The sequence below is a fragment of the Sprattus sprattus genome (genome assembly GCF_963457725.1).
Source record: "Sprattus sprattus genome assembly, chromosome: 2".
In the NCBI taxonomy this organism is placed as follows: domain Eukaryota; kingdom Metazoa; phylum Chordata; class Actinopteri; order Clupeiformes; family Clupeidae; genus Sprattus; species Sprattus sprattus.
The window spans coordinates 27,872,149-27,895,429 of NC_137921.1; the positions used below are offsets into that span (position 1 = coordinate 27,872,149).

At 45.6% G+C, this 23,281-nt stretch overlaps 1 protein-coding gene across 1 annotated transcript in view; it reads right to left on the reverse strand.

Moving 5' to 3' along the window:
- Window positions 1-21,438: 21,438 nt before the first annotated feature.
- Window positions 21,439-23,281, reverse strand: part of tprg1 (tumor protein p63 regulated 1) — a 35,913-nt gene continuing 34,070 nt past the window's right edge. Inside the window, exon 6 of the mRNA XM_080832335.1 lies at window positions 21,439-22,294. Within this exon, the coding sequence (XP_080688461.1) occupies window positions 22,100-22,294 (195 nt within the window). The 3' untranslated portion in view covers window positions 21,439-22,099. The remainder of the gene's footprint in view (window positions 22,295-23,281) is intronic.

Genomic DNA, 23,281 nt, shown 5'->3' on the forward strand with positions numbered 1-23,281 from the left:
CCCCACCCCTCAGCTCCAAACCCCCCCCCCCTCCGGTGACCTGCTTCTGGCCCCGTGTCTGAGTGTGTGAGCCAGGGTTTGATCAACGAGCGCTGAGCCAGCTGTTCTCCTGGTTATTGACGAGATTGGCTTTCACCTCAACCTGGGGGCAGCGGCGATGAGGGTGGTGTTATTGAGCGAAGGACAACTCCTTTAATGGGTCATGATTGACCGGCGGAGTGTCGGACAATAAACACGTCAGACTCCGAACTTACATCACCACCTAATAGTAGCCGACATCACCTGGCTACCAGCTTCTTCTGATTGACACCTCAACCGGCCGTAAAGAAGACAGATCCAATTCATCCAGGCTGGTATTAACAGACTACCACCTGTCACTCAAACATAATGGTGGGCTCAGCTTTGACCTTATGGTACATGTGATATCATTATTTATTTAATAGGAACACATCACCATAGGATTATCTTTATTGTCTAAACAAATAAAAATGCTACTAGAGGGATCTATTCTTAACTTGTTAATCAATGCTACTCACAACGCAGTTGATGATCAGCATGCCCTAATATGGTGTTACATAGACTGAGAGGCTTGTCCAATCAATGAGCTCTTCACAATTGTTCAGTGTAGCAGTCTACAGGACTAGGACATTGTGACATTGAAAAAATTGATAAAAATGAGTTTACCTATCTCAGGTAACAATTTAAATTTTAAACTGAACTTTTGGAAAATGAACAATCTAAGACCCAAAAACTAATGTTTGAGGGGTACAGCAAGTTCACAAAACGTAACACTGCATTCAGTTTAGTCACACACACACACACACACACACACACACACACACACACACACACACACACACACACACACACACACACACACACACACTTGCACTCTCTCTCTCTCATTATAATATTGGGGATGTCCCAACGTTATGTTTTTATAGCCTGTGTTGGCTCTGCAGGGTCCCTTGGGTCATACTGGGAATGTCTCTCAACTTCTGCCATAAATTGACGCTGTATGCTAGATACTGGATTGCCCTACTCTGCCATTTAATGTCTTAGCTTACATCAGTATTCCAGTTAAAATCATACATTATGCAGTGCTCACACACTGGAGGGTCAACAAAGTTTCTATTAACTAAAAAAAGAGCGCAAAAAACAAAACGTATCTCAGTGCACAAAAATGTTTTCATTTTATCCTCTGATTGGTTTCAGCTGGAGTAAAACCACATTAGCGCATCTTTAGCAACGAACTACATTCAACATCCTGGGCCGGTCCGGAGGGCCTGAGGCACATAATCATTTCAATCAAACTGACTTCACTTCTTTTTCCACCTCCATGACCTGCCCCTCCTCTCCTTCATCTCTGCCTCTCTCTCTTATGTGGTTGTTGTCCCCCGTTTCTAAGTCCTTATTACAATCTTTGGTTCTAGAATTTTTGAATTGCTAACTATCTTTCTCAGCGGGTACAACGTGTACCTGTACAAACATACCGGCTTGTATCATTTGAATTGAGAGGAAAGATAAGGAGCTGGAAGGACTGGTTCTCTGCACCCTGGGGTTCTCTCCTGGTTCTCTGCACGCTGCAGGCCCCCTAGGGGTTCTCCCAGGCTAGAATTGCGCCCCTTGCTCATTGTGTCTCCACTCGATCATCCTGCCGGCAGGATGCGCCCGCAGATGCACTTATCCTGTCGTCCGCAAACTTGCGTCAGGTTAACTGAATGGCATTTGCTTCAGCATACCCGACAAGCTGTCTCTTCAGGCGGTTGAAGTAAACTCTGCAACCCAGTGTAGGTTTAGAGTAAATGGTATAAAAGCCAACGCGACCACGGCTGCAGCTACAAGCTGACGTACCTGCTCAGTGCTAAACAGAGCTGTGTCAATTTCGTCATGAAGGATTTATATCAAGATATTTATTAATACTGGATCTGCCATTCAGTAATCATACTGTGAGTCTATGATCTCTGACTCTCCAAGCAAAAGAGTTAAAGTTTGCTGGTATGTGGGTGTCAGTTGATTATGTAAGACATTCTTGTTGGGCAATAACAGCTCCTGATGTTATTAACACATTACTCACAGGCAAACTAAGCAAAACACTGTGACGCAGAATGAATGTGTATTTCCTGTTGTACAAAATAATATTGCAAAACTCTCTACTGAGCTTAATTATAGTATAACCAAAACAGGGAAGAATCCACTTATATGTAGATGTTATGGCAAGTGCTTTGAAAGCACTGAAATATGATATGATAAGGTCCTGTAGAGGTCTTAGAAGAACCCCTAGCCCTTGCCTGCGTGAGTGATGGGCAATGATATCGCCAACCTCCATTTTTCATTCCTCCATTTTCACCTAAAGCACACACACAAATACTCTCACACATATACCCATACACACACACACACACACACACACACACACACACACACACACACACATTCACACACTCACACTCACCAGAACAAAAAAATATGAACACATCTCACCGGTACTCGCCTCGTTGCATTGGCTCCCCGTCGAAAGAAGAATCGATTTCAAAGTACTCCTGCTAACATATAAAGCCCTAAACGACCTGGCTCCAAACTACCTCAAGGAATTAGTCGTCCCCTATTGCCCTTCAAGGCTGCTCCGTTCCCAGAGTGCAGGCCTCCTGGTAATTCCAAGAATTTCAAAAACCACAATATGAGGCAGAGCCTTCAGCTACCGAGCACCCCTCCTCTGGAACAACCTCCCTGCCTCCATCCGAGATGCAGACACTGTCCCTATATTCAAATCAAAGCTTAAGACATTCCTCTTTAGTGCATCTTATAGCCAAAAGTAATTGCGTCAACAAACCCATCACCTGCTGCGCTAGCCAAAAGTGTGTCCTGTTTGCTGAGTGGATGCATGTACGGCCCCTGCATAACAGCTCATACTTCAGTGTAACGAATTATACAGCCAAAAGTAACTGCGTCAACAAACCCATCACCTGCTGCGCTAGCTAAAAGTGTATCCTGTTTGCTGAGTGGATGCATGTACGGCCCCGGCATAACAGCTTATACTTCAATGTAACGAACATTACAGCCAAGACATTCCTCTTTAGTGCATCCTATAGCCAAAAGTAATTGCGTCAACAAACCCATCACCTGCTGCGCTAGCCAAAAGTGTGTCCTGTTTGCTGAGTGGATGCATGTACGGCCCTGGCATTACAGCTCATACTTCAATGTAACAAATTATACAGCCAAAAGTAATTGCGTCAACAAACCCATCACCTGCTGCTAGCTAAAAGTGTATCCTGTTTGCTGAGTGGATGCATGTACGGCCCCGGCATAACAGCTTATACTTCAATGTAACGAACAATACAGCCAAGACATTCCTCTTTAGTGCATCCTATAGCCAGAAGTAATTGCGTCAACAAACCCATCACCTGCTCCGCTAGCCAAAAGTGTATCCTGTTTGCAGAGTGGATGCATGTATGGCCCCGGCATAACAGCTTATACTTCAATGTAACGAACAATACTGCCTCTCGGTTTGTCCACACCATCATCTCACCGTCTCAAACATTGCCGAGTGGATGCATGCACGGCCCTGGCATAAATAAATAAAACAGTAGTGTGTTTGCAAGCACACTAACAATATATGCCAGCATTACTACATATATCTTCTCCCTTTCTCTCTCTCTCTCCTTCCATATCATATTGCTTTTGCCTATAATAACACTGATAAAATAGCCATATTGCCTACTGTTAAATCTACTGCCCAAATGCATCTCCCTATCTGTCTCTGAAATTGTTGTCTACTAACATAAATGTTCTCTCTCACCTATAGCATGTTCCAATCGCTGATGGAAGTGGAACTATCGCTCCTCACCCCCACCACTCTGCACGTAGTCTCTCTACCTGGTCTACCTGGAGAAACCCTCGGCCAATCGCACCCACCGCCACTGCATTGCCGTACACCTACTCTACCCAATACCCTATGCTAGCATTTATATACAATATACATTATCGCCTCCACCGAAATGTTTCTCCGTCCCTACATCCCTTACCCCTGTAACAGTAACCCTATTGGCACAGTAATCTGGTCTTGCCTGTATCATGTATTTACCACCAGATGTATGTATACATATGTCCAGTGACTAAATGCTGGCTGTGTATAACCCCTGTTGCTTCCTTTCCCCTTCTGCCACACAACACCCTTCCCCGTCCCCCCTTCTCCCCGTCCCACCTTCCTGTCTCCACCCGGCCGACCTTAAGCAGATGGGTCCCCCCTTATGTGCCGTGGTTCTGCTTAAGGTTTCTTCCTGCCTAACAGGGAGTTTTTCCTTGCCCCTGTTGCCGTTGTGCATGCACTAAGGGGGTTCAGGCTCTGGGCTCTGTTAAGCGCCTAGAGGCAATTGTATTGTTATGGCGCTATACAAATAAAATTGAATTGAAAAATTGAAAATTGAACATTCACCCTCATACGCATACATAAACACATATAATAACTCACACACTAAAGAAATATACATACCATATACAGATACACATATACACACATACACACACACACGCATACGCATAGGCATAGGCATAAACATACACATACACATACACATACACATACACATACACATACACATACACATACACATACACATACACATTCACATACACATACACATACACATACACACATACACATACACATGCACATAGACAAACACATACACATACACACACACGCACACAAACACGCGCAGGCACACGCACATGCGTTGTTAGTGTGTAAGGTTGGGTAAGTGTGTTAGGTTGGGTAAGTGTGTTAGGTTGGGTTGTGTTTTCCTCTCTCCTGTGTGACCACACCTCTCCCCCCATGTCACCATGAGCCCTGGGCCCTCTGGCCTCTGTGTGTGTGGGTGTGTGTGTGTTTGTGTGTGTGTGTGTGTGTCGCCTATTACTAGCGTCTAGTAGTGTCATCAGGGATCGAACCAGTTTACACTCACAGCCTTCACACCCTAAACATCAACACACAGTCACACGCCCCTCCCCCCCCCCCCCCCCCCCCCCCCCGCCCCCCACACAAACAAACACACACACACACACACACTCTGCTTTTCTGTTGGGAGCCATCACACATACACACCCTCATAACCCTCCTCACTCACACACACACACTCTCACACACACAAGAAAGGTTCTGGGCTATTCACATTGTCAGAGGAATCTCATTAGCTTTGATAACAGGCACTGGTGGATTGATCAGGGGTGGCACACACACACACACACACACACACACACCATATACTCATACACATAGCAGTTGGGCATTTGGCATTGCTGATGCCCAAACAGTGCCAAGCCAGAGAGCACAGAAGTGCAATGAAGCAGCCAAGCTCTGATGGATCCCAGACATTGGTTCCCAGGCTGGTACCGCTGTTGACCACCAGGGGGCAATGTCCCCGATTCACTGTAATGCAGGAACTTAGCTGTAAAGTAGGGGATTTCAAAAGTCAAGGTTTGACAACTCTGTCCTCATATCCCTGTACATCTTCACTGTGCTTTCTTTGTGTTAACATTCAATCATTAATGCTGTAGACACATTAATCACAGAAGAGCATAATGTGTCAGATCCGAGACCCGTACCCCCCCCCCCCCCCCCCCCCTCCACATCACTGGTTAGTGTGTGTGTTGTTTTTCTCCATTGCACCGTCCAATTACTTCTGTGCTGAGAAAATATTTACAGACAGTGCATCTCAACCATGCAGCCAGGACGGGAGGTAGACAAGCACGAGGGGTGGGGTGGTGGCGGCCAGAAAGAGAAAGAGAGAGTAGGAGAGGGTAAAAGAGAGAGAGAGAGAGAGTGAGAGATAGAGAAAAGGGGAGAGGGAGAGGGAGAGAGAAGAGGAGAGAGAGGGACGAAGGGGTTTCTTGAGAGAGAGCAAGAGGGAAACGGAGAGATGGAGATTGAAGGAAGGAGGGAGATGTGGTAGGGATAGAAAGAGAGACAGAGGGATAAAAGAATTGAGAGAGAAAGAGAGAGAGAGAATGAGAGATAGAGAAAGGGGGAGAGGGAGAGAGAAGGGGAGAGAGAGGGACAGAGGGGTTTCTTGAGAGAGAGCAAGAGGAGAACAGAGAGGTAGAGAGCGAAGGAAGGAGGGAGCGGTGGTGGGGCTAGAGAGAGAGACAGAGGGATAAAAGAATAGAGAGAGAGAAAGAAAGAGAGAAAGAAAGGGAGGGAGGGCCGTGTGAGGGTGGCCGGTTTGCCTCCATCCTCTGTCAAGGTTAGTTTTAGCGACGGCAGACATCTGGTGTAACCGTAGCGGCCCCAGCTGTCGCGGACCCTGACATCTCCGCACTTCTGAATTTATCTCCCTCGCCAGTAGGGACATCTGCCCAACGGCCCACATGCCGCCCATTGCAAGGAGGACAGATCTGCCCTGGAGTTGCAATGGGGTTGCCGGGGACACAGAGAGAGAGAGAGAGAGAGAAAGAGAGAGAGAGAGAGAAAGAGAGGGAAAAATAGAAGGAGAGAGAGAGATGAGCCTGTAAGCCCAGGAGCTGAGAGTGATGAGGTTGGGGTGGGGTGGGTGGGGGGCTGTAAGTGAATGTGCTTTGGGTGTTTGGTGGACAGGGTCAAATGGTGGAGTAAAGAGAGGGAGGGGGCAGTTTAAGCGGCAGGCACTCACATTCTTGCCCTGGCTCAACTGCCTTCCAGAGGTCAGACCAGGGAGAACTGCAGGCTGCAGTGGAGCTCTGACGGGGACCTGGGCTGCCTCTGATAGGGGTGAAGGTGTGTATGTGTGTGTGTGTGTGTGTGTGTATGTGTGTGTGTGTGTGTGTGTGTGTGTGTACGTGTGTGTATGTGTGTGTGTGTATATGTATGTGTGTGTGTGTATGTGTGGAGGGGGATTGCTCCGGATAGGTGCTCCTTGAACTCAGTCTGCCTGACATCTTCACCTCAAACATAAAGTACTGTGCATTCCTCCAAAGGGGGCTTTGGGGGAGCCCAAAGGGCAGGGTCTGTCTCTGGGAGCCGGGTGGAGAGGAGCCCTTCGGCTGGATACTGCTCAAATTCACATCCCTTCATCCATTCACATGCTTGGGTCAGGTTTTGTGGACAAAATTTGTCTCCGATCGACGACACCCGACACCCAAACTATGCCATCAGGGCGAGCCAGTTAGTGTATGGAGTCGGTGAGCATATCCGGAACACCACAACTTCAAACTTTAAACTTCAAACTCGAAGAAGTGAAATATTCAAAAATGATCAAGTACAGTTCCCCTCTGATTGCTTCATTCGGCAGTATAACTCCACCTTCCACTAGTGCAGTAATACCACCTATCACACGCAGCAGCACAGCGCAGAGTGCTATGTATAAAATGAGTGCTGATATGATGGATCAGCAGCGAGACCAGGACTCGTCTGCCCTGCATACTGCTGACTAAGGCAGCAGACAGGGTTAGGGTATAGCACCCAGTGTCCTGAGCGAGAGGGTGTACATGCCCCCTGTTGGCAAGCGATCATCAGTATGATCTACAGTAGCGTGGCACGATGAGCACAAACACTCGAAAGTGAGAGCACGCAGCACATTGATGGGATGCCGCACAAAGCACGCGAGAGCAACATATGGCAAAGTGACATTAAATAAAACACACGACCCGCGCCACCTTACAATGCTCTAATTTTACCATGTTGTGTGTGTGAGTGTGTGTGTGTGTGTGTGTGTGTGTGCGTCTGTGTGTATGCTTTGCAGAAAAATGTCACGATGGCTGTGGAATGCATTTTGCATTGCAATCTGCTCGCCAGGGTCTGGAATCTGAAGCGCTCCAAGCAGGCAAACATTGCAGGGGATTTTTGCGGGTGCCATCCTCTTGGCTTTAGTTACAGCGGGGCTGAGAGATGGTGGTGGAGGGGTGGTGGTGTCAGGGGGGTTGAAGTAGAGGGCGGAGGGGTGAAGGGGGGTAAAGGGGGGGGGGGGGGGGTAGATTGCTGAGGAGTCATAGGAGGGATGGAGTGTGAACCTCTGGGGTTTTGGTAAATCCACAGTGGAGGCTCTCTGCTTTCTGTCTCCCTCTCTCTTCTTCTCTTTTTCTCTCTCTCTCTTACTATCTTCTCCCTCCATACCAGCCCTGTGGTTAAGCAGGTCAGCAATCCTCTCTCTCAGCGGCTACTAGCCTTACCACTGCCATTTTATAATTCATTCAAAATAAAATGCTTGAGTTTACCTAATCCAGCCCCAGGACTGTAGAGCTGGAGCTGGAGCTGGGGCTGCTGAACTGTATGGGCTCTCCTGAGTGTGTGTGTGTGTGTGTGTGTGTGTGTGTGTGTGTGTGTGTGTGTGTGTGTGTGTGTGTGTGTGTGTGACTAACAGCCCATAGCTTAGCAGAGATCTTTATTTCCAGCCCAGCGTTGTTGGTTGTTGTTTTATCCCCCGTCATAGCCAACAGGTTTTGCAAGATGCCATTATTCATCTGATCACTTATCTCCTCTTCTCTTCTTTTCTTTTCTTTTCTTTTCTTGTCTTTCCTTTCCTTTCCTTTCCTTTCCTCTCCTCTCCTCTCCTCTCCTCTCCTCTTCCTTTTCTTTCCTCTCCTCTTCTCTCCTCTCCTTTCCTCTCCTCTCCTCTCCTCTCCTCTATTCTCTCCATTCTGCTCCCTTCCGTTCCTCTCCTCGCCCCTCCTCTCCTCTATTCTCTCCTCACCTCTCCTCTCCTCTCCTCACCTCTCCTCTATTCTCTCCATTCTGCTTCCTTCCGTTCCTCTCCTCGCCCCTCCTCTCCTCTATTCTCTCCATTCTGCTCCTTTCCGTTCCTCCCCTCGCCCCTCCTCTCATCTGTTCTCTCCATTCTGCTCCTTTCCGTTCCTCTCCTCGCCCCTCCTCTCCTCAGCCATGAAGCTGATTGCAGCACCAAAGGTGTGTCCTCTGAAAAAGGTAACTGTTGCGTGCTTACTTCCAAGGGGTTCAAACAGCTGTGACAAGACAAACAAAGAGGCAAATAAATAAACACTGTGGACGGACGAGTCTTTTCATCGCTGGAGGGCATGACAAATGTGGAGAGATTGCTTTGAGTTTCTTATGTTTGATCAGAAACATGCTTCTAAAATGGAGGGAGGTGATAAGGTGTGCAGGTGTGTCCCTTCATTCTGGCAAAAGGTTGCTGACGTTTGAGTTCAACAGCCAATTAAATCACACATCTCTCTTCTATGCTCCTTAAGCACCGTGTTGATTGGTTGGAAGAGTGTATGGCTCGGGCAGAGCCTCTTAGCTTGTTTCCAATCTACAGATCTTTCTCTGTGCACACACTAGACAGATAGCTTGAGGAATGTGAGGAGAATTTAGCTGAATCCGACAACCAGTGTACTGGATTTAAGATCAAGGACTGTTCATTTAAGGCTCTCGACCATGACACTTGGGGGACCAGGCTTTTAAGAGGTAACAACATTTAAAATGAGTGAAGGAACGGCATAGCTGCCTATTGACACTCTCCTTGTCCTTGCCGAGGCAAGATATTCAGTTTCAGCGTTGGTACATCACCCCTAAGACTACCCGCCTCCCCCATCAAATGCCAGCTTATGTTCCAAAGAGGGTGCCTGGACAATGGTGGCTTTATAAAGATGATATGTATCAACAGGGGCTCCGGTGGGGGCGATCTGATTGCCCTTATGTAAACACAAAATGACATGCTATGCGACTATGAGCAAAGGACATGATCTATTAGGCCTTTATAAAACGCTCTATTTCTCCTACTTGGTAAATGTCCAAAAGCCCAGATGTGTGTGTACCATGCTATGCTGGCTGCATGTTAACCCTTTCAATGCTGGGAAATTATGTTGCATGCAAAATTAAATCAAATTAGTCATCCCTAAAAGAGCAACCAGGAGAGCAAAAACTGAAGTTGAACCATACTTTTGAATGGTAAAGGACTGCATGTATATAGAGTTTTTATACTCATGAGCACTCAAAGTGCTTTACACGTTAATGCCTCAGACATCAACCCATTATACACCGATGGCAGAGGCTACAATCTAAGGTGGCAACCTGCACATTGGGAGCAGTTGGGTGTTCAGTGTCAAGCTCTATGACACTAAACACATGACATAATACAACAGCTATAACACAAAACCTATATATTATATACTGTATTATAACGTACTATTACTATAATGTAAAACCCACAATCACTATGAAGTAAGTGGGAAAGCAGTGTCTCCCTCTCCAAATCACTCCATACGTCTCTTTTATTCTCTTCTCTTCTCTTCCACATGTCCTTGACAAACTGCTAACTAAACCTGCATTTAGCTGCTTCAACATCACATTAGTCCTGTTAACAGCGTTGTTAGTTCTTCAATACCATTAGTCCTGTTAACAGCGTTGTTAGTTCTTCAATACCATTAGTCCTGTTAACAGCGTTGTTAGTTCTTCAATACCATTAGTCATGTTAACAGCGTTGTTAGTTCTTCAATACCATTAGTCCTGTTAACAGCGTTGTTAGTTCTTCAATACCATTAGTCCTGTTAACAGCGTGGTTAGTTCTTCAATACCATTAGTCCTGTTAACAGCGTTGTTAGTTCTTCAATACCATTAGTCCTGTTAACAGCGTTGTTAGTTCTTCAATACCATTAGTCCTGCTAACAGCGTTGTTAGTTCTTCATTACCATTAGTCCTGCTAACAGCGTTGTTAGTTGTTCATCAGTGAGGAGTGAACCAGATCTGTAGCGCCAGATTGCAAGGGGGGTTCAGGTTCACCAATGGAGTAATAAACGTTTATAAATATGAGTGAGGACATCTTTACATCTTTACATCTAGTTGCATGTTACAGAGTTATAATTATGCAATTAAAATACAGAATAAATGTAACTGTAATCCGTTACAGTTACTGAGAAAAATATGTAATTTTTATTAAAAATTAGAAGATTATAAACGGATCACATTTGAATATATTATTTTTGGTAAAAGGCTTTAAAGCTTTTATATAATACAACATTAATTCTGTTGCTTCACATCTTTTTGCTGTTGCTAATAGATAGATAGATAGATGGATACTTTATTGATCCCGAGGGAAATTAAGGAAGTATGTCAGTATTATGGCAGTATGTGCTAAACCTGTAGTCAATAAATCCTTGATGGAATACAGCTTCACCTTCAGCAAGTGATTCCTCTCTAAATAGCTCAACCACTAAACGAAGGAGAGACCAAAATCTAAGTAAATAATTAAGAAAGTAAAGTCAAGCAAAAACACTATCTTACTCAATATCGTCACAATGTGATTTGGCCTAACTTCCCAAATCTGTAACAAGGGAGCAGCCATGGCATTGATATGTCTGAATGCCTTAGTTGACTTACTTGTGCAATTACCACCCAACACCTGTTTCCCCCATTAGTACAGTGATATGTCGATGACCTCTCCTACGTCAGCGAATGCCATGAAGGAGCGCTGCATATGTGCTTAGGGTGGAGGGGGAATAAATCAATCTTGCGAGTTCTAACACATACAGGAAAAAAAAGTATCCCTCAGATTTTCTTCCCACCGGACTGAGGCCAGATGAAGGGTCACGAGTGCACATACACACACACACACACACACACACACACACACACACACACACACACACACACACACACACACACACACACACACACACACGAGTGGCTACTTCACATGTTCCTCATAGCTATTGTTTTCAATGAGCAGAATCCAAGGGTGTGTTCCTCTCTCCTTCCCTTTCCCTCTCTCACTCCCTCTCTTTCTCTCTCTTCCTCCCTCCCTCTATCTCTCTCTCCCCTTCTCTCTTTCTGTACATCTCTCTCACCCTCTCCCCCCTCTTTCCCTCTCTCACTCCCTCCCTCCACCTCTTTCCCCCTTTCTCTTTCTGTACATCTCTCTCACCCTCTGCCAACCCTCTCTCTCTCCGTCTCTCTCTCTCTCTCTCTCTCTCTCTCTCTCTCTCTCCCTCTCTTTCGGTACCCCCGTGCGTGCTGCATTGCTGAGAGGGTTGGCGAGGTTGACTCTTTTCCAGAGGTCCCATTCCTCTCAGAGCTCTCCAGACACAACACCGACAGCTGGGCCGGGAACAAACGAGAGGGAGGCCAGGAGATAAATAAAAACAAAGTATCCCTATCACACACACACACACACACACACACACACACACACACACAGACATGTACTTGAATGTGGGCTGTTGGCTGAGAAACATTGAAAAACACACACACCACAAGTACACACACACACAACCACACACCAATGTGCAAGCATACATAGTCATACACTCGTATACATACATCCATGCATACTGTACACACACACACTCATGTATACACTCACACACATGGGCACATGCATGTATTTACTGTAGATGGATAGATAAGTATGTAAATATAGCCGTAGTGAGATGGAGTAATAGAGAGGACAAGAGGGGCAGAGAGCGAGAGAGAGAGAGAGAGAGAGAGAGAGAGAGAGGTGATTAAAAGCAATAAATGCCAGTGTTGCCAGTCTTGTTGGCAACCAGCGTTCCGCTAACAGGTGCACCGTGTTTATCGAACAAACAGGCAACAGGGGGGGTGAGGAAAGGGGAAGAGGCACTTGGCGAGGCAGTGGTGAGTGGCCTCTTTGCTTCTGCAGAAGCTGTTCCTGGGAGACCCAGGGGTTGGGGAGCTGCACACACCACACACCACAGAGCCTGGACAGCACAGCACAGTTAATGCTGCAGCAGCAGCACCTGTCTAATGTTACACCCCTCCAGCATGCCACTCCACGCGGGGAGCTAGGCAGGGTCAGACAGTGAGACAGTGTCACAACAGCAGCTCGGAAAGATTCCTAAAGCTGTTAACCCCCCCCTAACCCCCCTCCTCCTCCAACAACCCCCTGCAAATACTCCACTTCGGTCAAATTGCACTTAAGGGCAAAGCGGGGAACCCCCATCTTCACTCCCAGCTCAGTGCTGTGAGACACTTCGGGGCTGTCTTAAGAGACAAGGCTTGCCCTTCCGCTGAGACTTGACCTCTGAGGAGACAGGACCCCCACGACCCCCCCCCCCAGAGGAGCAATTCTGCCAGTCAGGTAAGCTGTCAGGTCTGTGTCATGCAGGACTATCAGCTTACCAAGGAGAAGAGTCAACTGTGGAGTCAAATTTTGGGAAAGCAATGGAAGTTTAAAAAACATTATGTTTTAACTATTAACTTTAACTCATGGTTGTGGGACAGAGAGAGAGAGAGAGAGAGAGAGAGAGAGAGAGAGAGAGTCACAAAGGACAAAAGAGAGAGGAGAGGGAAAAGGAGAGAAACAAAAATGGAGAGGGGGAGAGAGAGACAGAGAGGGGTTGGATGGAGGGGGAGAGAGAGAGAAAGAGAAACAGAGAGGGGGTGGATGGAGAGAGAGAAAGAGAGACAGAGACAGAGGGGGTGGATGGAGGGAGAGAGAGAGAGAAAGGGAGACAGAGAGGGGATGGATGGAGGGAGAGAGAGGAAGAGAGAGAGAGATAGAGAGAGAGAGACAAAGGGGGTGGATGGAGGGAGAGAGAGAGAGAAAGACAGACAGAGAGACAGTTTCAGTTCTGAAAATTATCAAAGGGCAGTAGCCCACCCAGATACTCAGTCACTTCTGAATGCATTCTTAGTGTCACACTACCCACACAGCAAAGAAGGCATTAATCTGGGTGTGTATCAGCTAAACCAAATATTTAATCATGTGGCTCAAATCTCAAACTTGCCCACCAATAAAAAACAAACAAAAGAAAATAAAAACAGATGAATGGATCGATTTTGATTGCAAACAACAAAGGAAAGACCTGAGAAAACTATCAAATCAAAAACATCGCCAACCAGACAACCAAGAAATACGTGCCCAGTACATGGAATGCCTTAAAAGATACAAACATACAGTAAGAACAAAGAAAAAACAATATATACAAAACCAGCTTAATGATCTAGAGGAATCAATCAACTCAAACAAATTCTGGCATCAATGGAAACATCTGAACAAAAGGCCCAATGATGACCTTACAATTCAGAATGGTGATATATGGAAAGAGCACTTCAAAAATCTTTTCGAGAATATCACCCTAAATTCTGACCAACAACAAATATCAGATTAGAAAACCTTACGACAGTCATAAAACAAAATTAAAACCCACTGGATTTCCTAATAACTCCAAAAGAGCTTGATGAAAAGCTACACAAACTACAACCCAGAAAAGCCTGTGGTTTAGATGGCATCCTGAATGAAATGCTCATACATACAGACGTGAAGTTTAAATTGGCTATTCTAAAACTTTTCAATCTCATATTAAATATTGGTTACTTCCCTGATTCCTGGAATGAAGGACTTATCACACCCATATATAAGAGTGGTGACAAGCTGGACCAAACTATTACAGGGGCATCTGTGTCAACAGCAACCTTGGTAAAGTGCTCTGCAGCATAATAAACACTAGAATAATTGATCACCTCACAGAACACAAGTCTTGCATAAAAATCAAATTGGATTCCTACCACACCATCGCACATCAGATCATATATTCACAATTAAAACCCTTATTGATAAATATGTACACCAAAGTAAAGTAAAAATATTTGCTTGCTTTGTGGACTTCCAGAAGGCATTTGATTCCATTTGGCATAAGGGCCTACTGTATAAACTCATCCAGTGTGGTATCGGAGGAAAAGTATACGATGTAATCAAATCTATGTATTCAAATAGTAAATGCGCTGTTAAAATTGCCCATAATAGGACACCAAAATAGGGGAGTCCGACAGGGCTGCAGTTTGAGCCCTACACTCTTTAATATCTACATAGATGAATTAGCAAACACACTGCAGAACTCTGATGGACCAGGACTCATGCTGCAGGACACTGAAGTTAAATGCTTGCTCTTTGCAGATGACTTGGTTTTGTTGTCACCAACCCAACAGGGCTTGCAGCATCACATGAATGTACTAGCAAACTTCTGCCAGACATGGGCCCTAAAAATAAATCTCCAAAAAACCAAGGTCTTAATCTTCCAAAAACGCTCAGGCCTAAAGGGAACAACTAACAACTTTAAAATTGGCAACACCAAAGTTGACCAAACAAAAAGCTACACCTACCTAGGAATAACCCTCACCCCAACAGGGAACTTTGGCTTGGCTGTGAAGGAACTTAAAGAAAAAGCTAAAAGAGCATTTTACGCTATCAAAAGATCCACTAGACTAGATCTACCAATTAGAATTTGGATCAAAATGTTTCAAAGTGTAATTGAACCAATCGCACTATATGGCTCCGAGGTGTGGGGTCCAGTAACACACAACGAATTTCCCAATATAGACAAACACCCAACTGAAGCCCTGCATGCAGAGTTCTGTAAAAGCATCCTCCGAGTACAGAGGAAAACTCCAAACAATGCATGCAGGGCAGAATTAGGCCAGTACCCACTTATCATTAATATTAAAAAAAGAGCCCTCAAATTTTGGCAACATTTAAATACAAGCGACCCCTCTCACTCCACTATTTAGCCCTGAAATGCCAAGAGCAGAATATAGAAAAGAGTGTACTGAGCCAACTTGTCCTTAGACTGAGTGACATAACACCAACCAAAATCATCCAGTCTCAGGACAACTTAATTGTCAGAAAAATTAGGCCCAACCAAATTGTTAACACTGAAAGGGAAAAATACATTACATATTGGAAAGAAGTCACAAAAACACAATCTAAATTACAATGCTATTTGGCCCTAAAACGTGAATATAAAACAGCTCCTTACCTGAGCACGGTAAAAGACCCTAAGCTCAGGAAAACATTGACAATGTACAGACTCAGCGAGCACCATCTCGCCATCGAAAAAGGCAGACGCAGGCAGACCTGGCTGCCCAGAGAGGAGAGGCTGTGCTCACAGTGCAGTCTGGGGGCTGTGGAGACGGAGGCACACTTCCTCATGGAATGCCCAAAATATGACATAATTAGAAAAGACTCTTTTGAGAGGTTCAGTCAGGTCATCCCAAACTTCCATGGTCTCACAGGCGAGGAAAGATTGCCTTACATACTTGGGGAACATGGGGATTTGGCCAGTCTAGCTGCAAGATATGTAGCAGACTGCCATAACCTTAGGGACAGCCAGTAAGAATAATGTGTATGTGTGTGTGTGTGTGTGTGTGTGTGTGTGTGTGTGTGTGTGTGTGTGTGTGTTTATGTGTGTCTATGTGTATGTACAGTGTGTGCATGTGTATGTGTATGTATGTGTGTGTATGTGTGTATGTACTGTATATGTGCGTATATATGGTTAAACTGTATATGTATACAATCATTATTCAGTTGATATGTGTGTGTAACATGCTTTGACAATAGTGTTAAAAAACATTCATGTCAATAAAGCTTATTGAATTGAATTGAGACAGAGAGGGGATGGATGGAGGGAGAGAGAGTAAGAGAGAGAGAGAGAGAGAGAGAGAGAGAGTGACAGAGAGAGAGAGTGGATGAAGGGAGAGAGACTTGTCAGTTGATCAGTTGTGTTATTTTAGTGCAAATAATTGGTTGCAGGAGGAGCCCATATTCTTTGACCACAGGCGCAATCTTACCTTTACACTGAGGAATGCTGGGAAAAGAACGCTAATTAGGAAGCCCCGGGGTGCTCACTCTCAGGAGTCTACCATGAAGCGTCTACACACCTACAAACACATGAGTGTGTGTGTGTGTGTGTGTGTGTGTGTGTGTGTGTGTGTGTGTGAGAGAGAGAGAGACAGTTTATAAATCAAACCCCTAGAACAACTCTTGGCAAGGCATCCACTCTCCAGTGTGCTCTTTATATTTAAACCCTAACTAAAGGTCAGGTTTAACGTCTGGGCCAGGATTGCTCTTAGGTTATCAGGAAATGTCAAGGTTTTATGCAGTGCCTGCCCCACAGCAGAATATCTGCCTGTACTTAATTTATGTCTAATGACATCTGAACCTTAAAATGGTGTATAATCTTACATCCTCACAGATTTAGGATTTGAACTTGAAGGACCCATCCGCCAATGCTACTGATACAGCCTCAAAATGTTCCTCAAAATGTTGGGATGTTATTTTCCCTCAGTCCAATAAATCCCAGAGTGTTGAAACATCATCATACCACAGTTAAAGTCATCAACAATCCACTTCAATCTGGGCACCACTTTTCATCTCATACCATTATACATTAAATCCTTTGAGGCTGACAACATTCCATTAGTCTGACAAACTGCAAAAATGAAAGCAAGCAATTATCAAATGTGCATGAACAAAAAGCGTAAAGGCATATCTTTCCCCCGGTTCAATTTAACAGACCATAAATGAGCAACAAAAGCAGAATTCATCTTTAAGATGGGTGGTTGAAAAGAAAGAATGGCAATTACGTGCACAACAGAACAATTCGAGTGCAAAACAGTAGGCTTATGGAGAAAGCCAACAATAACCACCCAAGTTAAACAAGATCAACATTGTACTCAGAGTTTCCCCACATACCGAAATAAATAACACACTGGGTGTTGATCTAGGCGAGACAGACTGAGACCTTTCCGGCACTGTAACAATGCAGTCTTATGGTGAAACAGTCAGTTAGATGCATTTAGAGTCTAACCAGGGGATGTTGTCATATGCTTCTTTTATCTGTGGAACAGAGGAGGGGCTGATGTCAGTTGTCCCGTAAGATATACAGAACATATTTAAAACCAGTCAACACACAACTTTCCATCCCACTTTCTCAGTCAGGTGATGATACATTGGTATATTCTGGGACTGACTTACCTGTTGCTCAAGCCCTTCAGCAAAACAAACACACCTCAGTATTTTTTATTTCGCTTGGCTCAACGCTTCTGCCAGTTCACCTCTGGCCCAATTAGCGCTCCCTCTCTCCCTCCCTCCCTCTTCTCTTCATCTTTCTCTTGAGCACGCTCTGTTGGCAGGTGAGCCTGGCTTGCTTTGTGAAGAGTTTTTATGAGTGGAGGTGCAGAGATGAGCTGTGTGGATGAGAAGCCTTCGCCCCGGGCCATGGCAGCTTCTGATCCAGGATTAAAACACACGTCCTCATTTCAGAGGGAGAGAGAAGTTAACCCTTTGGGAGCGCAAACCTTCCAGCATGGCCCAGATAACACCTTTACATCTTTAAACGACTCGTTCCTCTTTACAGGGTGGCTGCTGTCTCCCCTTTCTGAGGTGTAAAACAACTTGTCTTAACAGGGCCTTTTTTCTGTCAAGTATACTATGCACTGTGAGAGAATTCAGTGAAGGGAGAGCATGATTCTGTACCTGACATCTACACAAAAACCCAGAGGTTCACATTTCAGTGAAGCAAGTTGTATGGTGTCCATTTTACACACTTTAAGAGCGGAATTCTGGTGTAAAAAACATTCATGGTGTTTATGGCATGGAGTCTTTAAGAGCAGAATTCTGGTGTGAAGAGTATCCATGGTTAAAGGTGTTCTTTACCCTCCATCTCCACCCCCTGCTGTTTGGACTGGGGCCCTGCCTTGGGTCCCAGTGCGTAATCCAATGGGATACAACTGAACTCATAACAACCGAGAGGCCGGAACTGTTTGACATACCATCTCACTGCCCATCTCTCCTCACTTCCACTGAGGGATCGAGCCGATGGATGACAACCCACGGCAGAGAGAATAACACACAGGAAACTGGGTGACAAACATGGCTACTATCTATAAAACAGTCGATGTAGAAGCATTAGCTGTGGTGGTTCTAATCTAAATCTCGTTCGGTAATATGCTATATTCATTTCCATGTCACATACAGCCGCGGAAAAAATTAAGAGACCACTTCAAAATTAGCAGTTTCTCTGGTTTGACTATTTATTGGTATGTGTTAAAGTAAAATGTACATTTTAGTTTTATTCTATAACCTACTGGCAACATTCCTACCAAATTTCAAATAAAAATATTGTCATTTAGATCATTTATTTGCAGAAAAATGACAATTGGTCAAAATAGCAAAAAAGATGCAGTGTCTTCAGATTTCGAATAATGCAAAGAAAACAAGCTCATATTCATTTTTAAACTACACAATACTAATGCTTTAACTTAGGAAGAGTTCAGAAATCAATATTTGGTGGAATAACCTTGATTTAAAATCACAACTTTCATGTGTCTTGGCATGCTCTCCACCAGTCTTTCACATTGCCGTTGGGTGACTTTATGCTACTCCTGGCGCAAGAATTCAAGCAGCTCGGCTTCTTTTCATGGCTTGTGACCATCCATCTGCCTCTTGATCACATTTCAGAGTTTTTTTTATGGGATTCAGGTCTCGAAATTGGGCTGGCCATGACAGGGTCCTGATCTGGTGATACTCCATCCACACCTTTACTGGCCTGGCTGTGTGGCATGGAGCATTGCCCTGCTGGAAAAAACACTTCTCAGAGTTGGGGAACATTGTCAGAGCAAAAGGAAGCAAGTTTTTCTTCCGGGACAACGTTGTACTTTGCCTGGCTGAGGTTTGTAAAAGACCATAAGGATTGAACCAAAGCGGACTGGAGGGTCTCCTAGTTCGTCTTCTCTGATGAGTCCAATTTCACAGTAGGTGCAAGACTCTGTGGCTTGTAGGCCTCTCCAGGTCTCCGTCTAACCATCAGACGACCATGTGTTGGGCAAAGCTGAAAATTGGAAGATGGATGGTCACAAGCCATGAAAAGAAGCCGAGCTGCTTGAATTCTTGCGCCAGGAGTAGCATAAAGTCACCCAACGGCAATGTGAAAGACTGGTGGAGAGCATGCCAAGACACATGAAAGTTGTGATTTTAAATCAAGGTTATTCCACCAAATATTGATTTCTGAACTCTTCCTAAGTTAAAGCATTAGTATTGTGTAGTTTAAAAATGAATATGAGCTTGTTTTCTTTGCATTATTCGAGATCTGAAGACACTGCATCTTTTTTGCTATTTTGACCAATTGTCATTTTTCTGCAAATAAATGATCTAAATGACAATATTTTTATTTGAAATTTGGTAGGAATGTTGCCAGTAGGTTATAGAATAAAACTAAAATGTACATTTTACTTTAACACATACCAATAAATAGTAAAACCAGAGAAACTGATAATTTTGAAGTGGTCTCTTAATTTTTTCCGTGGCTGTATGTCAGATGTACTTGTTATCTTGCAAGAACCTTTTTATCAAGAAAAGGGAAAGTTAAGACGCTGATAATTTAGAAAAATAAAATCACTCACAAAATCTAAGTCTTTGAATGACAGCAACCAAAATGGGATCCTCTACATGACAGCATGCTATGAAGTGACAAAAGGGCCTGAGTCTCCCACAGGCTGAGGGCCACAGGGGATTAATTACGCTACAGCCAGTTCGCACCTTTCACTCTCCATGTCCGCGGCTGGCCGTGTGTTCCTGCAGTGGCTATGGCTATGGCAGCATCAGCTGTGCAAGGACTTCCGTCTCACTCACACGTCCCAGAGGCCTCACTCAGCACTAAGTCAGGACATGTCACACAGGGATGTCTAGGCTGCCTATAGAAGGGTGTACATACATGTAGTCTATATGTTTCACTCAGTCAGGGGGAGATATGGACATCTCATACAGGGATGTCTAGGCTGCCTATAGAAGGGTTTACATATACGGAATCTATAGAAAAATCTAGCAAAGCCTCTCGGGAGATTTTTTAGTTATAAATGTATAATTGTGCATCCGAACTGTTCTGTCTACGTGATGTAATAATGAGTAAGATCATTTCCTCTGATCTTGGACTGTTGCTGAAAGGAAGGCCGTATTTGGTCATTAAGTCTGATCTCTAAAACATGCATGAATCTGATCGTATTCAGACACACAGCCCAATGTATGCCCCCCATACCATATAAACAGACTATAGTGGGGTTAGATACAGCCCAATGTATGCCCTCCACACCATATAAACAGACTATAGTAGGGGTTAGATACAGCCCAATGTATGCCCCCCATACCATATAAACAGACTATAGTGGGAGTTAGATACAGCCCAATGTATGCCCCCCATACCATATAAACAGACTATAGTGGGAGTTAGATACAGCCCAATGTATGCCCCCCATACCATATAAACAGACTATAGTGGGAGTTAGATACAGCCCAATGTATGCCCCCCACACCATATAAACAGACTATAAGGGGGGCCAGATTGTAACTCTTCTTGTGATGAAGTCTTTACATATTTTTCTGTCTTTTTGTTCTGGAGCTTGTATTTGTATAAAACAATTGGACATATTACAGTGTAGTTATTGACTTACACAACAAATAACACACAACAAACTCAGATACTTTGTGAAACTTATTATTTATTAACTTACACTGAGCAAATTACAAAAGTGATTTTCTTTGGCAACCCTAAGAAGCCCGAACTCACTGAATTGTGAAATTCACACACACACACACACACACACACACACACACACACACACACACACACACACACACACACACACACACACACACACGCACGCACACACATAAACACCTCCAAGTCATCACACCGCAGGAAGAGCAACACCGGGCTTTAGGAGTGTTTGTCATAGCTGCCCTGCTATAGCAACCAACAGAGGAGGAGGAGGAGGTGGAGGAGGTGGAGGAGGTGGTGGTTGTGGATGCTGGAGTGAACGCTACAATTAGAGAATAAGGGAAATTCCAGCGTAAGGCTGGGCTGTAATGATACACCCCTAAACCATCAGGCAAATATGACATATGCACCTTCACGCACCAGCGGGCCTCTGAGAAGAGAGAGACAGAGAGAGAGAGAGAGAGTGAGACAGAGAGACAGACAGACAGAGAGAGAGACAGAGAGAAAGAGAGAGAGAGAGGGGGGAGGTGTGGTGTTCTGAGACAGTGTTCTCAGGCTTAGCGGTGTTTCCTCACCAGATGGATTTACACAAGTTAGAATGTATACATAAGGCAAACCCACAGAGGGATGTAAACACAATAACGATAATGACTGTGGTTGTGGTTGGTTACATTCATTGGATCAAATATAATTGCTGTTTTCCAAAAGATTTGGCAAGCTCAACAACATTGCTGTTGATGAGGATATTTCTATTTGAAGATTACTTTGAGATTAAAAACTAATATATACACTCATTATAATTATTTCCCACACAGAGAAGAATCAAAAAAGGACACAACAGGACCCCAGAACAGAAGTTTGACCCCACAGCACAGTACAGTCGGACTCAGAAGCCGATGTTACCGCGGGCCAGGCAGTACCCCAGCTTGTTCTGGTTGCTGATCATAGACATTAGGCCCACATAGGCCTCGATGAGGATGGGCTGGTTCAACACCAGAACGCCGTCGGCCTTCCCAGGCATGGACTTCCGTACTCGGGCACGCTCCGTCGCCGCAGTCAGCTGCTCCTGGAAGCCCTGGAGCTGAGAGAGGGCAGGGAGAGAGGGGATGGAGAGAGGGGAGGCAGAGAGGGCAGGGAGAGAGGGGATGGAGAGAGGGCAGGGAGAGAGGGCAGGGACAGAGGGCAGGGAGAGAGAGGATGGAGAGAGGGCAGGGAGAAAGGGCAGGGAGAGAGGGGATGGAGAGAGGGCAGGGAGAGAGGGCAGGGAGAGAGAGGATGAAGAGAGGGGATGGAGCGAGGGCAGGGAGAGAGGGCAGGGAGAGAGGGGATGGAGAGAGGGCAGGGAGAGAGGGGATGGAGAGAGGGGATGGAGAGAGGGCAGGGAGAGAGGGCAGGGAGAGAGGGCAGGGAGAGAGGGCAGGGAGAGAGGGCAGGGGGAGAGGGCAGGGGGAGAGGGGATGGAGAGAGGGGATGGAGAGAGGGCAGGGAGAGAGGGGATGGAGAGAGGGCAGGGAGAGAGGGGATGGAGAGAGGGCAGGGAGAGAGGGCAGGGAGAGAGGGCAGGGAGAGAGGGAGAGAGGGCAGGGAGAGAGGGAGAGAGGGGAGGGCAGGAGGAGAGGGCAGGGAGAGAGGGCAGGGAGAGAGGGAGAGAGGGCAGGGACAGAGGGCAGGGAGAGAGAGGATGGAGAGAGGGCAGGGAGAAAGGGCAGGGAGAGAGGGGATGGAGAGAGGGCAGGGAGAGAGGGCAGGGAGAGAGAGGATGAAGAGATGGGATGGAGCGAGGGCAGGGAGAGAGGGCAGGGAGAGAGGGGATGGAGAGAGGGCAGGGAGAGAGGGGATGGAGAGAGGGGATGGAGAGAGGGCAGGGAGAGAGGGCAGGGAGAGAGGGCAGGGAGAGAGGGCAGGGGGAGAGGGCAGGGGGAGAGGGGATGGAGAGAGGGGATGGAGAGAGGGCAGGGAGAGAGGGGATGGAGAGAGGGCAGGGAGAGAGGGGATGGAGAGAGGGCAGGGAGAGGGAGAGAGGGCAGGGAGAGAGGGCAGGGAGAGAGGGAGAGAGGGCCGGGAGAGA